Source organism: Vigna unguiculata, chromosome 8, assembly GCF_004118075.2.
Source record: "Vigna unguiculata cultivar IT97K-499-35 chromosome 8, ASM411807v1, whole genome shotgun sequence".
Lineage (NCBI taxonomy): Eukaryota > Viridiplantae > Streptophyta > Magnoliopsida > Fabales > Fabaceae > Vigna > Vigna unguiculata.
In genome coordinates, this window is record NC_040286.1 from 10,347,257 (window position 1) to 10,363,667 (window position 16,411).

The window sequence follows — 16,411 nt, forward strand, 5'->3', positions numbered from 1 at the left end:
TATGTCATAACCAAATTTCCTTTTTGCTTTTATCTTGTATGTTTTCATTCGCAAGACAAGCCAATCTTCCTTGATGGGTTTGTTGTGAGACATTTTCAATATAATACAGTCCTTCTCTCTCTATACCACTGCCAATCTTTTCCTTGAAATGGATGTTCTGGAAAAAACAATGGGTTGTGTAAAATAAGGCAGCACAAGAATGTGATTTGGTTAACTTGCTAACAGAAAGAAGATTACAATTCAATTTAGGAACAAATAAAACATCAGAAATTGATAAGGAGGGAGAGAGGGATATAGTACCTACACCTTCAATAGGAGATGAGATCCCATTGGCATTAATAATAGCAGTTTCAGAACAATTAGGAGAAGAATTAATAAATTTATGTGGATCACAAGTCATATGATCAGTAGCACCTGAATCAATTATCCAATCAGCACCCCTAGTAACAACAGAAAGATTAAGAGCAGAGTTAAATATACCTAACTTGGTCACAAATCCGGCAACAGTAGAACTATGACTCTTGGGAATAACTTCTTGCATATGGGTAGCAGTAGAAGTCCCAAAATCATGTTTCTTCGATTGATTTTTATCGGAAGGAGCCATCAGAAATATTCAAATAAAGAAACATCGCTTCCTATATTGTAGAGGATGTCGGTGTTTGACTCTGATACCATATAAAAAGGATTTAAAGAATAATTATAATGTATTATTTCAAAGAATAGGGTACCATATATATACATATAAGAGTGCTATAATTCCTCATCTATTAAATGAATGAGTGCACAAATTTGCTCACCGAGATAATAATTCATAAATTATAGCTAATACAATATTTGATTACATAATATTTGCTAATAGAATATTTGACATATCTTAACAATAAGTATGTTTCAATGCTAAAATTATGCAAAATGTAACAAATTTAGTAAAATTGAATTATGCTATGATTTTATTAAAAGATTCTAAATGCATGATTTTTAAAGATAATAATTAGATTAGAAAATGCTTTTATATAAAGAAATAAAGAGTAGAATGACATACATCAAGGGGAGAAATTTATGGGAAGAATAAGAAAAGCTGGTTAGACTAAGTGTGAAGAAAAATTGGAAGAAGATGATGCCCTGATGAGAGAACTGTGTGGGAGACGGTATGATAGAGGCACTACCTTGCCACTTTGGGAAAAAGGTGTTTGGAGTATTTAAAAAAAGACAAAAGAAAAACTTTCGAATTAGGTGTTCTAGAAAATATTTCCGGATTTGAAAATACCTTCTGAAACAGTCCTTCTTGAATAAAAAAGTATATTTCAAAACAAGTGTTGTAGAAGATATTTTCAGATCCAGAAATAACTTTTAGAACATACATTCTGATTTTTTTTTTGTATTTCAAATTGGATGTTTTGGAAGGTATTTTTCGAAAATATTAAAAATAAAGTGCAGTGATTTTTATTATATTTTTAATGAAAGGTAGTTTAGAGAGTACAACTTTATGTGGTGTAGGAAGAAAAACATTGAAGTGTAGGAAGAAGCACCCCTTGTAGTATTGGCATGGAAAATATCTAAAAGTACAAACATAATAAAAAATTTATGTTATTAAAATAATATTGGAAAATAGAAAACACAAATAAAGTATTGAAATGTATTTTAAAAATTTCATGGATTTTTTCTTTTGAATTATCTATGTAAACGAATGTTAGATGATATTGAGATGAATGTACATAGAGTGTAAGACTATTTCGTAAATCTAGTTTTACATTTTTTTTTCTTCCCTCCATAGTTAATTAAACAATTTTAACATGCAATACAAAATTTGAAGGAAAGAAAAGATACTCAATATTTTTATATTAATTCATTTAATCACACAAATTACATATATCTTTTACCAATCAATCAAGTTCTAATTAGGGGACTTAAATTGTGAACTACAAATAAGTATTATTTCTAAGCCATTTTGACTCAAACCAAATATTCTTTTCCAAGGTCCTTTTGGCTCAAACAAGTATTTCTTTTCCAAGCCCTTGAAGGACTCAAACAAGTATTATTTTAACGAGTAACTCATTTTAACCTAAGTAACATTTCAACTCTCAATTACTCTTGGATGACCATGTTCAAGTATTCTTTCCAGAAGTCATTTTCTGGTTTAACTAAGTGTTCTTTTGACAAGTCACTCATAGCTTATACAAACGTAGTGGTTTGAGTTATTAACAAATCATTATCTAGCTTAATAGAGGGGTAACTTCTCTCTACTGTGTACAATGGTTTTGTTGATATGAATAAAACAATGTTCTTCTTCTTCTAGTTTTGTTGATATGAATAAAACAATATTCTACAAGATTATTTATAAAGGTTTCATAAGAGATGATCATTTAAACCCTTTTATGTCCATTTAGTAGCTTTCAACTCTTTTGATTGTTTTCTTCTATCTTTTTATTGTTTATCAAGCTTTCATGTAGAGAAATATTGAATGTACACCATGCAACATTAATTGATCATTTATTCTTTATGCAACCTCTTTGGTAGCTTGTGGTACTTATTTCCCTAGGTTGCATAGCTTTACACTTCGCATTGTAATACACATATAGTTTGGCCAAAATTAACATGCTACATGCATACATGATCTTACCAACATTTATCAAATACATTGGTTCATGTTTTTCAAGCTCTAAAGTTTTTTCAGCACTTAATCAAAACGTGCAAGGTGTTGTATTTTTCCTTAAGCAATCTCCCATTTTTTATGGTGCTTAAAAGATTTATTTTGAATTAGTACAATTTTGATATATTTTTTTTTCTCTAGAGATAATAATTGAACAAAATTCCATACGGTGGGAATTCTACCTAGTGATAAAGCGATAGAAGTACAAGCTACCGATTGAGTAGGTGAATTTGTTTGTCACACTAGTAAAAAAACCAAGAGGAAGGTATGTTATTGACTTTAAATCCTTCCTATATGTGAAACCAACATTTTAGTGTTGCTTATTTAGTTACTTAAAAACATTGGCTACATATCTTAGAGGTAATTCATTATGTCTATCATGGACAAATGTTGGTTAATGCTAGAGAAAAAGAACCTAAGGAGAGAAATGGTTGTTTGGCAGTTACCATGTTGGGTAGTCCTAGAGAAAATTTGGACCATCATTTTGGTAGACTTAGAAGCATGTCTTCAACTATTAACACAATATTCATTCTTTGGCAATTTGATAGATATTTTGGAGAGACATCTTTTTATATTATCACAAGTTTTATGATTTAATTTCACAGGTCTGATTGAAATAAGGTTTGATTTTATTATTTTATTATTTTATTTATATATTTTACACATATTATTTTTCTTTGATCAATTAAATTGTTTACATTTTTACATGCACAAAAAGGATATGAAGGAATAAACTTTTCCATTAAAAAAATTATTTCAATGTTTTTTTCATGAAACAATGTTAATGGTTTTTTACTGATAGTTTAAAAATCTTTTACCTTTATAATTTTGGTTAAAATAACAATTGATTTCATTAGTTTTAATTTTTTTTCATCAAGTAAATTCCAAATAATAACAATTACATAATCATATAATTATAATATTAATTTTATTATTATTATTCTAATTCGAAATATAATATATAAATTTAATAATTCTATAAAATATATTTTTATTATTAAATATTAAATATAGGTAGAAAAACTCCGTGTATTGCATAGGTTCACTTCACATACTAGATTACCACAATTATTCTCCTCTGTCATCAAACTAAACCCAAAAAAATTTATAAAATTATTTAAAGTGCCAAGCGTCAAATGAGAATAATTAAATCTGTGTCTCAAAATAGCATTTTCCTTTACCCAATGACAATACAAACCAATAAACCAAGATTGTCCACATTCAAACAAAGTGAGGTTTTTCTTATGCGGGTAAAAAAATGTTTTTTACGTGGGTTTTGGAATTTGCATAATATTGCTAGTATAGAAAGTTTTCAGTTATGCTAAAATTAGCGTAGAAAGTCTCACTCTTATTACATTCCCAGATTATTCATGAAATCCTAATTTCACCATAGACAACACACACCGATGCTAATATTCACTCTCTACTTCACTTCCTTTACTCTTCATTCACATTCGTGAGGTCTGCGTGTAAAAGCACAATTAATGGCCACTAATCATTAGTTTTTAATTAATTTCGTTTTATTAATTTTTATTTATTTTTGGGTTGGAAGTTGTAAGAGTGAGAGAGAAAACAGAGAGTTCTTAAGTGTGGCAGTAGGGAGAGTAAGGGAGAGTAAGGAAGAACTGAGAAACCTTGATCTAGAGAGAGAATCAGAGTGTTGAGAGGGAGTTGGAGTGGAGGCAAGGAGTGGAACCTTTGAGAACAAAGAAGAATCCATTAGGAATTGCGTTGGAGCAAGGAAACCAAGTAAAGGGAGCTATTCGTACTTGCTTCAATGTTTATTAAACCGTTTTGCATGATTTCCATGGTTTGAGTGCTTGATTGCCATTCAATTGACGTTATTTTTCGTGAGTTCTGGGTTTCTGCCCAGAAACCGCCTGGCAGCTATGAAGGCTCGCTAGGCAACACAACCATTTCTTCATGGTTTTTTGGGTTTTGTGATGCGTCAATAAAGAGCCGCCAGGCGATATGCATTAGAAGCGCATAGTTCTATACATTTTTTGTGTTTTCGTGATGTGTTGGATGTTCTACAGTTATGTGAACTTGATCATATGTTTGTTAGCATAATCAGATGATAATATATGTTTTTGATGGTAATTTGATGAATTAGGGTTTGTGTGCAAATAAGGGATCAATATGGGTTTGGGTTTGATTGTGAATTAAAATGTGTAGAAGTTGGAAATTGATTATTGTAAGATTGGGGGATGAATAGAAATTAGAATGCATGTTGGTTGTGTGATTATTGTGATTGAATTGCAATTGGAACCTAGATTTGGGGTTGGACATATTACAGTTTTCAACAGGCGTAAGGAAACTGGAAATTCTAGAATCTTGATGCACCACCTGGCGGTAGCTATGAGCCGCCAGGCGATGAAGGGTGGCCAGCACTCTGATTTAGGTTAGCTTAGTAGGAAAAAGAAATTTGGGGTTATTGAATATGGTTTTGATACGAGTATTGGCCTAGTTGTATGATGTATAGGTGTTCAATTAGTGGTATTGATGCATGAGTTAAAGTTATATATTTAATATGGAACTTGTATTGGTTTGAGTCATGGATTGAAAAAAGAGTAGAAGGAGCATTGTTGATACTAATAAACTGATTTATATCTTAAGAGTCTAGAAGTGGCAAATTGGAGGCATTTCACTTACACATGTGAGCTATTAAATGAATAAAATAATTGTTGAGATATTTATGTATGTGTTGGTTGTTTATAAGGCTATATGAATTGTGAAATGAGGTATGATGTATATGGATGCAAGAGTAGTATTGATTTTGTGATGATGAGATTGTATGCCTGATGGTACTGTTGGACTTAAGATCACTTGTTTCTATTTATGCTTAACTACTTTCAAGTGATGCATTATTTTAAGTTGGAATGCTTGAGTGCTTGTGTTTCATTGGTCCTAAGTAATTGTGATGATGGTTTCTGTGGCATGTGAACTGTAATAATTTGAATTTGGTATTCTAGTAGTATGATTGATATGCTTGGGTGTGCTAGAAAACGTGATGTTGTGCCTAAACCAATAGAAACCTTATTTACTAGTGTGGCGCTTGGTGGCAAGGATGCTCCGCCATGCGATAAGCCACAAATAGAGGGGCCACTGGGCGTGTGGCGCCTGGCGGCAGGGGATTACCGCTAGGCAGTTTGGAGCACGTGTTCGTCTGGCAGCGCCAAACGATAGTGCAGGGGTAGGGATCCGTTGCAGATGAAATTGCATGGATGAGCTTGATGGTTTGGTCATGAATATGCTGGATTAGTTACGAGCGAGGAGGTTTGTAACAGAGATTGGAAATGCGTGATTGATGCGGGCGGGGAGGTCCGTATCTTTTGTACTCTTGTGTAGGGATACAAGCAAGGAGGTTCGTATGTTCCGTGCTCACACCTGAGGCTACTATGAGCTGGGAGGTTCATAGTAGGTGTTCATGTATGTTGGACTACGAGCAGGCATGTTCGTAGAGTTGGACTACGGATGAGGAGGTCCGTAGAATTGGACCACAAGCAGGTAGGTTCGTGGGAGCATGATAATCCCTAAAGACCAAAGTTGTGAATGGATCTTTCTCATATAGGCTTTGAGATTGAGGTGGAATGCTATAAAGGAGTCAATGAATTAAAATTAGTTAAGATAGATTGGGTGAGGGTTAATTCTCAATATTTATTTATTACGTCATTTTTCTTTCTCAGCTCACCCTTTATGTTTGTGTTTGGCGATGATCGTGTGACTTGTCACATGGGAGCAAATGTGAATCCAAGTGAGGACGTTGATGCCTAGAGACGGAGCAGGGCAGACTATGGGGCACTTACTTTATGTTTTATTTACAAACATTTTGTAATAAGCTTTATGATGTTTTTCTCTATTATGGACTTGTAATAGTGATGAATCAGTGTATTTGAACTTTAGCGATATAAATTTTAAATTTTTCCGCACTTGGGAACTTTATCTATTATTTGAAATCCAAAGAAATTATATGATATTTGTTTTATCAAGTAATATCCACCTTGGATGTTACAACAAGTAAGCATAATATTCATCCACTAAACTACGTTTATTGTCAACATTGTGATGCAAGGTCATAAGTGCTTCAACATATAAATTATCCAAATGAAATTTAATAAACCATTATAAAGTGTACAAGATCAAATCATATAAGTATGCTTAAACAAAGTGAAACGGCCATTCCCAACATTCCCAAATTTAAAAGAATATCCAACAACATCAAACTTAAATAAAGGAATTATATTTCTAGTTATACTAAATACACACAAATTATAGGAGGTGTTGCTACTATGTTCATTAAGGAACCAATGGAAAAATAACAGCATGGGAAAACATATGAAGATACACGTCACCAAAGTTATTTACATCAAGTTTACACTCACCTTGAAGCAATTGAGAAAAATAGAAGATTCAAAACATTATAGAGATACCTCTAAAGCTTTGGTTAATGCAGGAATAGATGATTCACTCATTGTTCCCTCTGCTTAATATATGTAGAAAGTACACAATCAGTCTCAAGAAAAGTGATACAATTACAAACAGAAAATGTATCTACTTTAAGATCCAATTGCAAAACTTTTTAGGGGAAAAGAAATTCTACAACTCTAGAAATTATGACTCAAAGCCAGGATATTTAATTTGTTATAGATATAGACATATAAAATGTTGATTAGTGTGAGAAATAGTTTAGACCTTAGTTCATTGGCACGTGATGGAAGATCACTAAGGTTAGTTATTGAATAACCCTCTATTCACCCTTTGAATGATATTGTGTCAAACATATTGGATCAATTCTGATCTAAGAGCTTATGTTAATTCTTAAAGTTCAGTAAATCAAATCAAATTAAAGAACTGCTTACGTTAAGATATGAATATGAAGATGCATTTGTATTCAACATCAATATAACACTCACTTTGTAATGCTGACATTAAAATAAATGTATTGATCCCCAAGTGTGTAATAATTTTTTGTCTTGATCCCTCCTAAGAAAACAAACAAGTTAGTAAAGATAAAAAAAAATCACCTTAAACTGAACACTTAAAAAATCCATCAAACATGTTAATGGAATTTAAAATATACTTTCACACAATGTTGTCTAGATATATACTGCTCTACAATTATTAATAAATAAAGAACAAACTAGCATTTTCCAAAAGTAGTTGTTTTTGTTATACATTAAGATTTATAATTGACACAACTGCTTAATTTAACTAGTTCTTCTCTAATGTTTTAAAAAGGAAATTCATATTATTCACAATAGCAACTGACAAGCATATTATTATAATTATGAGATATAACTTACCTTCACAGTATCTTCAAAAACGCAAAGAGAACGGACTTCCTAATTTATGATACCTTCATCGATTTGCCCTAATGCGAATTTACAACCAGTGAATCAGTAGTTTATTAGTAATAAAGAGATATATTGAAATTAAAAGAAAGAAATCTGAGAGAAACTTAGGAAGAAGAAGCATTATTTTTTTCAAAACTAAAAGAGATGTAGATTTTTGCACATTATGATATTACCTGAAGATGACAACCACGACAACGAAAGTGCACGATCTTCAAGCAGTAACTATTTAACAAGTTTTTCTCTAAAGTTTTAAAAACAAGATTCATATTATTCAAAATAGTAGCTGACACAAGCATATTATTCATATTAGCTTATACAACTCACCTTCATAGTATCTTCAAAAACGTAAAGAGAACAAACTTCCTAATTTGTGATGACTTCACCGATTTACCCTAATGTGAAATTAAAACCAGTTAATCAGTAATTAATTAGTAATAAAGAGATATATTGAAATAAAAAGGAAGAACTCTGCGAGAAACTTAGGAATAAGAAGCATTAGTTTTCTCAAAACTATAAGAGGCGTAGATTTTTGCACAGAATGACATTACCGAAGATGACAACCACGACAATGGAAGTGCACGATCTTCAAGCAATAGTTATTTAACTAGTTCTTCTCTAAAGTTTTAGAAACAAGATTCATATTATTCACAATACCAGCTGACACAAGTATGTAATTCATATTAGTATATATAACTCACCTTCATAGTATCTTTAAAAACGTAAAGAGAACGAACTTCTTAATTTTTGATGACTCACCGATATGCCCTAATGCAAAATTAAAACCAGTTAATCAGTAATAAGTATTAAAAAGATCTATTGAAATTAAAAGGAAAAAATTTGAGAGAAACTTAGGAAGATGAAGCATTAGTTTTCTCAAAACTAAAAGAGACGTAGATTTTTTTGCACAAAATGACATTACCTGAAGATGACAACCACGACAATGGAAGTGCACGATCTTCAAGCAGTAGTTATTTAACTAGTTCTTCTCTAAAGTTTTAAAAACGAGATTCATATTATTTACAATAGCAGCTGACACAAGCATATTATTCATATTTGCATATATAATTCACCTTCATAGTATCTTCAAAAGGCAAAGAGAATGAACTTCCTAATTTATGATGCCTTCACCGATTTTCCCTAATGCGAAATTAAAACCAGTGAATCAGTAATTTATTAGTAATGAAGAGATATATTGAAATTAAAAGGAAGAAATATGAGAGAAACTTAGGAAGAAGAAGCATTAGTTTTTTTAAAACTAAAAGAGACATAGATTTTTCGACAGAATGATATTACCTGAAGATGACAACCATGACAATGGAAGTGCACGATCTTCAAGTCGTAGTTATTTAAATAGTTCTTCTCTAAAGTTTTAAAAATGAGATTAATATTATTCACAATAGCAGTTGACACAAGCAAATTATTCATATTAGCATATATAACTCACCTTCACAGTATCTTCAAAAACGCAAAGAGAACAAATTTACTAATTTATGATGACTTCACCGATTTTCCCTAATGCGAAACCAAACCAGTTAATCAATAGTTAATTAGCAATAAAGAGATATATTGAAATTAAAAGGAAGAAATCTGAGAGAAACTTAGGAAAAAGAAGCATTAGTTTTTTCAAAACTAAAAGAGACGTAGATTTTTTCACAGAATGACATTACTTGAAGATGACAACCACGACAATGGAAGTGCACGATCTTCAAGCAGTAGTTATTTAACTAGTTCTTCTCTAAAGTGTTAAAAACTAGATTCATCTTATTCACAATAGCAGTTGACACAAGCATATTATTCATATTAGCATATATAACTCACCTTCACAGTCTCTTCAAAAACGCAAGGAGAATGAGCTTCCTAATTTATGATGCCTTCATCGATTTTCTCTAATCTAAAATTAAAACTAGTTAAACAGTAATTTATTAGTAATGAAGAGATATATTGAAATTAAAAGGAAGAAATATGAGAGAAACTCAAGAAGAAGAAGCATTAATTTTTTCAAAACTAAAAGAGACGTAGAGTTTTGCACAGAATGATATTATCTGAAATTGACAACCACGACAATGGAATTGCACGATCTGTAAGCAGTAGTTCAAAAAGTTATGAGGAAGGAGCAAACCTCACAAGATTTGAAGAAAAAAGAAAACGTTTAGACAGTGGAAAGGAACGTAGAGTTTGAAGAAAAAAATAACATTGAAGGGTTTGAGGATCACAGAAGAGGTTGGATTGCAATGTTGGAGACCTAATTTTTTTTTTAAATACTAAAATATTACTTTAAAGAAGAATCACGGAAGATTGATTCTAAAGGAGAATTATAAATTGTATAAGATAAAGAAGAAAGTGACCTATGAGATTTACAAACACAACAAGATGAACAAAAATCAATAACTTTATTACAAGTGAAAACATTACATTTGTTCAAAACATGTTCTAAAATATTTAAATTGGGGCGGTCTAACCTAGCATGCTACAAATTACAAACAACAGAGGAAAGGGAGAAAAACAACAGTTGTAGGAACATGTGAACTAGTGATAGTATGAAACTGAGAAGTCTTTAACATGACAAGATAAGGTGCAAAAACCGGAGAGCAAGAAAGGAATAAAGGCCATCAATGCTAATAATTTAAGAGCCTTTAATCACATGGTTTAGGGCCAGAATTGGCAAGCATAGCACTTGAAACATCATTAGGGGGTGTTGTTTTCAGAAGGATTGAGTTCAGATTCTTTACTGATTTTTTTTATGATCTTCCGCTGAACATTAAAAATACACTATATTAATATTTTAAATATTTTTTTAATATATTTTAAAATATCAAAATTAGTGATAATCTATGTATTATAAAGACACACTATAGAAATATAAAAAAATCCAACGGATAATTAGGTGAAGTCGCCTCGATAAAAACAAATATAACATTGGAAATTTGCAGTGCGACCACCTCAACAACAACCACGAATATGTCTACTACCACGACTAGAAGGAGGTTCCCATCTTCCATTATGGAGTTCCCTCAAATTTGCTTTCAGTAACAGAAGTCACAACAACATGTTCAGGCGGAAGAACTTCAAGAATGACATTAACATATTCAAGAATGAAAAGAATGGGTTAGGGAAAGAGTGGAAATAGGAGTAGTCATCTTCATAGGTTTTGCATCTGGCATGTTAAATTTCTTCAACATTTCCTTGATATACTTCTATCGATGGATGATGATAAGGCTTACTTGTTGTTCGATTTCAAATCATAAGAAGAACATTAATTCCCTTCTCATACTCATCTAAAACTCACTCTGCATCAACTCAAAAAAGTCCTTGCACAAATTCTCGTGAATAGAATTAAAGATTATAGTGTTAACATAAATTTGAATTATAAGAAAATCTTGGTTGCATTTTTTTTTTTATGAATAAGGTTGTATATGCCTTGTCTCTTATAAAATCATTTTGTAAAAGAAAATCGATTAGTGTGACATATGAAACTCTAACATTTTCTTTAAAATCATAACCATTTTTAAGTTTCTAAACATATTTTATCTTAGAAGTCTTCAAAATCATTTTACAAAGACTTCCTCTTCAATAAAACTATTTAGAAAAGCAATTCTTTTCATATATTTTATAAAGCTTTATATTTTTGTAAACGGCTAAAGCTAATAAAATTCTTAATACTTCCAATTTAGCAAGCAAAGGAAACATTTCGATGAAACAGATACCTTCTTTCAAAGTTATATTTTACCGATCTAACTTTATTTCTAACCACACCATCTTCTTTATCTAGTTTGTTTCAGAAGACCCATCTTGTACTTATTGGTTTGTCAATAAAAGAGCTAGCAAGCAACATAGCAATTACAAACACACAGGAAGATATCAACCTCAATCAACTCTAGATATTAAATAACATTTTCGGATTATCCACTCTACGACCACTTCAAGAGAATCATATCTTTATCCATGCTTTAGCTATCCAATAAAATGTCTAGCCTTATCAATTTTATTACAAACAATAAAAAAAAAAAAAAAACTCTATTAGAACACCCAACACAGGATTATACATTCTGAAACATCTTCGATTTGTACATTCCAAAATGTTTTCAAATTGTACATATTCTGAAACGTATCCAAATTGCATATTTCAAAACTCAAAATGAAAATAAGTAGAATTATAAATTTAAAATGTATGGAACTGTAAGAAGTTGCCCATGGAGAGCGCACAATCTTGAACCTGAAATACAAATTTTGTATCCTGGAATGCACAATCCAAAATACAAATACAAAATTTATATTTTGAATTGGAAATTTTGCATTCTATTCTAGAGAATACATTTCATAACATAATTTTATATTCTAAATTGCACATTTTGAAATAAAAAAATTATTCTAAATTACACATTCTAAAATACAATTTTTTGTCTTTAGAATTACATATTTGGAATACAATTCCAAATTATACATTTTAAAATACAAAAGTATTAATATTTAATGGTGTGGATTATACAATCCAAAATATCTCTAGATTACACAATAGTGAATCATCGTAAGTGTTGAGAATAAAGAAAATAGGGATTGAGATTAATCTCCCTTGTGTATAAACCACACATAGGGTAATCTATTTATAATAAAGAGAGGTACAAGTAAAAAGAGTAATTGAAAATAAATAGATTAAATAGAAGATATTGTTTGATATTGTGGTTATCAATATCTAACAATATCTTAATAATATCAAACTATATCTAACACTCCCCCTCAAGCTGGAGCATACAAATCGTATGTGTCAAGCTTGTTACAAATATAATCAATTCTAGGCCCTCGTAAAGACTTCGTAAAAATATCTGCTAACTGATCATTTGAATTAACAAACTCAGTCTTGATATCTCCAGACATAATCTTTTCCCGAACGAAATGACAATCAATCTCAATGTGTTTGGTCCTCTCATGAAAGACAGGATTAGAGCTAATATGAAGGGCAGCCTGATTGTCACACACAAGTGTCATTTGAGTAATATCTCCAAATTGTAACTCTTGAAGCAATTGCTTGAGCCAAACAAGTTCATGGGCAGCTGAGGCCATAGCTCTATATTCTGCTTCTGCACTGGATCTTGCTACAACACTTTGTTTCTTCCTTTTCCACGAGATCAAGTTACCACCAATGGAGACACAATACCCAGATGTAGATCTTCTATCAGAAGGAGATCTTGCCCAATCAACATCTGAATAGCAAACAACTCTTGTATGGTTATTAGAACCATATAACAATCCTTTTCCAGGAGATTTTTTAATATACTTCAAGATGCGAATGACTGCATTCTAATGATCTTCACATGGAGAATTAAGAAATTGGCTTACCACACTAACTGCAAAGGAAATGTCAGGACGAGTAACAGTAAGATAATTCAATTTCCCAACCAATCGTCTATACTGCTCAGGATCAGATATAGGCTCCCCCTGATTTGGTAGAAGTTTAGTATTGGGATCCATGGGTGTATCAACAGACTTTGAACTCATCAACCTAGTTTCCTCCAGAATATCCATGGCATACTTTCTCTGAGATATAACAATACCATCATTGGACTGTGCCACCTCAATACCCAAGAAATATCTGAGTTTGCCAAGATCTTTGGTCTGAAAATGGTGACACATATGTTGTTTCAACTGAGAGATGCCATGGTTGTTACTCCCTGTAAGAACGATGTCATCAACATATACTGTCAAGTAAACACATCCAGCACTCGAGTGTTGATAAAAGACAGAATGATCTGCTTCACACCGAGTCATACCAAATTGTTGAACAACATTGCTAAACTTTCCAAACCAAGCCCGAGGAGATTGTTTTAGGCCATATAGGGATTTGCGAAGACGACATACCATCCCAGAAGACTCCCCTGAGCAACAAATCTAGGAGGTTGCTCCATATAGATTTCTTCTTGCAAATCACCATTGAGGAAAGCATTTTTAACATCTAGTTAATAAAGAGGCCATTGTTGAATAGCAACCATGGCGATAAATAAACAACAGAAGCCATCTTTGCCACGGGGGAAAAAGTATCTCCATAATCCAACCCAAAAATTTGAGTATAACCTTTGGCTACAAGATGAGCTTTGAGGCGATCAATAGTACCATCAGGTCCAACTTTGATAGCAAACACCCACCTGCAACCAACAACAGATTTCCCAGACGGCAATGGGACCAGTTCCCAAGTTCCACTATTATGAAGAGCACTTAATTCATCTGCCATGGCCTGACGCCAACCAGGATGGGCTAAAGCGTCACGGACAGTTTTTGGAATGGTCACAGAAGAAAGAGAGGAAAGACATGTATAAAAAGGTAATGACAAGCGATGATAACTCAAAGCAATATAATGGGGAGAGGGATTACGGGTAGAACGCATACCTTTTCGAAGGGCAATGGGAAGGTCAGACTCAGGTGTCAGAGTCGGAGGAGACAAAGTAGTTGGCACTGGAGTGGAGGCACATGGTGGTGGTTGTGATCGATTACGGCGACTATAAACTTGAAGAGGTGGTGGAGGAGCAGGTGACTATGGAGCAGGAACCGAGGGTGAAGAAGACACAGTAAGAGGGTCACAAACAATAGGAACATTAAAGGTATTAGAAGAGTTGTCAGGATTGGATGGAGTCAGAGGTGAAGATTGACTCTTAAAATAAAGGGAGAACTCATTAAAGGTGACATCTGTAGACACAAAATAACGGTTAAGAAAAGGAGAAAAACATTTATATCCTCTTTGTGATCTTGTAAACCCTAAGAAAACACACTTATGTGATCTAAGAGAAAGCTTGTCAAGACCAGGACTAAAATTATGAACAAAACATGTAGACCCGAAAACTCTTAAAGGTAAGGGATGAAGAGGTTCATGAGGGAATAAAATGGAGTGAGGTATGTTATTCTTTAAAACCGAAGAAGGCATACGATTAATGAGATAACAGGCAGTAAGAATGGCATCACCCCAGAAATGTTCAGGAACCTCGCCATGAATTAAAAGAGTGCGAGTGGTTTCCATAAGATGTCTATTTTTACGTTCAGCTACACCATTTTGTTGAAGGGTATAAGCACAAGAAGTTTGATGCAGAATGTCGTGAGAAGCCATAAATTGTTTAAAAGAATGAGAAAGATATTCACAGCCATTATCACTACGCAAAACTCTAATAGAAACACCGAACTGAGTTTTAATTTCATTAAAAGAAGATTGAAAGATATGAAATAATTCTGAACGATGTTTCATTAAAAATAACCAAGTGCATCTGGAGTAATCATCAGTGAAAGTAACAAAGTATTGAAAACCTAAAGTAGACTTAACGCGACTAGGACCCCAAATGTCAGAGTGAACCAAGGCAAAAGGGGACGAAGCATCACGTGTGACACTACGAGGAAAAGAAGTACGAGTATGCTTGCCTAATTGACACGACTCACAATCCAAACGAGACAACTTGGACAAGGCAGGGACAAGCTGCTGTAACTTGGCAAGGCTTGGATGACCTAACTGAGCATGAATAAGAGAGGGAGACTCCATAACTGCACCAATGTGTGTAGAGGGACGGAGATGATAAAGACCATGAGACTCATATCCTGTGCCAATCACCTGTTTCGAACTCTGGTCCTGTAAACAGACAGAATTGTTGGTAAAAGAAACAACACAATCAAGAGAACGAGTTAGGCGACTGATGGACAACAGGTTAAAAGGAGACCCAGGGACATAAAGAACATTATCAATGGTTAAAGAGGGAAAAAGTTTAACAGTGCCAACACCATGAGATGAGACTCTAGAACCATCAGCTAGTGTAACAGAAGGTAAAGGATTAGTAGAGGATAAAGAAGAGAACAAAGATTTGTTACCAGTAATATGATCAGTGGCTCCTGAATCAAAAACCCAAGGACCAGGAGAAGAAGATTGAGTCAGACCAACAAAAGATGTATCTGTGTGAGCAACAGATGCAGTGGAACTAGAAAACTGTTGATCCTTATACCATTTAAGAAATTTGTTGTACATAACAAGTATATCGGTTGAAACAGAAGAGATTTCAGAACTGAAAGAGGCAGCGGAAGACACCATGGAGGAACTGGAAGAGACGCGGCTTTGAATGGCGCGTGAGAGATGATCAAAACTGTATGGTCGCCGGTTGGAACTAACACTCCGACGACGACAACTCGACAGCGACAGTGGTGGCGACTCCGGCAGTGGCAGCGGCGATGGCTCCGGCAGCGGCGATGGCTCCGGCAGCGACTCCGGCAGCGACTCCGGCGACGACTCCGGCGGCGGCGTCGACAGTGGCGCCGGCGGTGGCGGCAGAGGCGGAGGCAACGATAGCAGAAAAAAAAAATAGGTCCCTAGATCAGAACCAGGCTCTGATACCATGTTGAGAATAAAGAAAATAGGGATTGAGATTAATCTCCCTTGTGTATAAAC

At 33.3% G+C, this 16,411-nt stretch overlaps 1 protein-coding gene across 1 annotated transcript; it reads right to left on the bottom strand.

Moving 5' to 3' along the window:
• Positions 1–11,002: 11,002 nt before the first annotated feature.
• LOC114194819 (4-O-methyl-glucuronoyl methylesterase 1-like) lies at positions 11,003–16,360 on the bottom strand. Its single transcript, XM_028085230.1, has 4 exons — positions 15,752–16,360; positions 15,335–15,604; positions 14,383–14,527; positions 11,003–11,067 (listed from the first exon to the last, which is right to left on the bottom strand). The coding sequence occupies exons 1-4, from the start codon at positions 16,358–16,360 to the stop codon at positions 11,003–11,005; spliced, it is 1,089 nt and encodes a 362-aa protein (XP_027941031.1).
• Positions 16,361–16,411: the final 51 nt, after the last annotated feature.

Excerpts from the sequence above, each read along its gene's own strand:
- LOC114194819 (XM_028085230.1), bottom strand. The coding sequence starts at position 16,360 with ATGGTATCAGAGCCTGGTTCTGATCTAGGGACCTATTTTTTTTTTCTG. Across the intron at positions 14,528-15,334 it reads CTTCGTCCCCTTTTGCCTTG|TCACCTGCTCCTCCACCACC; the intron begins GTTCACTCTGAC and ends CCTGCTCCATAG. Across the intron at positions 11,068-14,382 it reads TCCCATTGCCCTTCGAAAAG|TTCTTCCGCCTGAACATGTT; the intron begins GTATGCGTTCTA and ends TCATTCTTGAAG.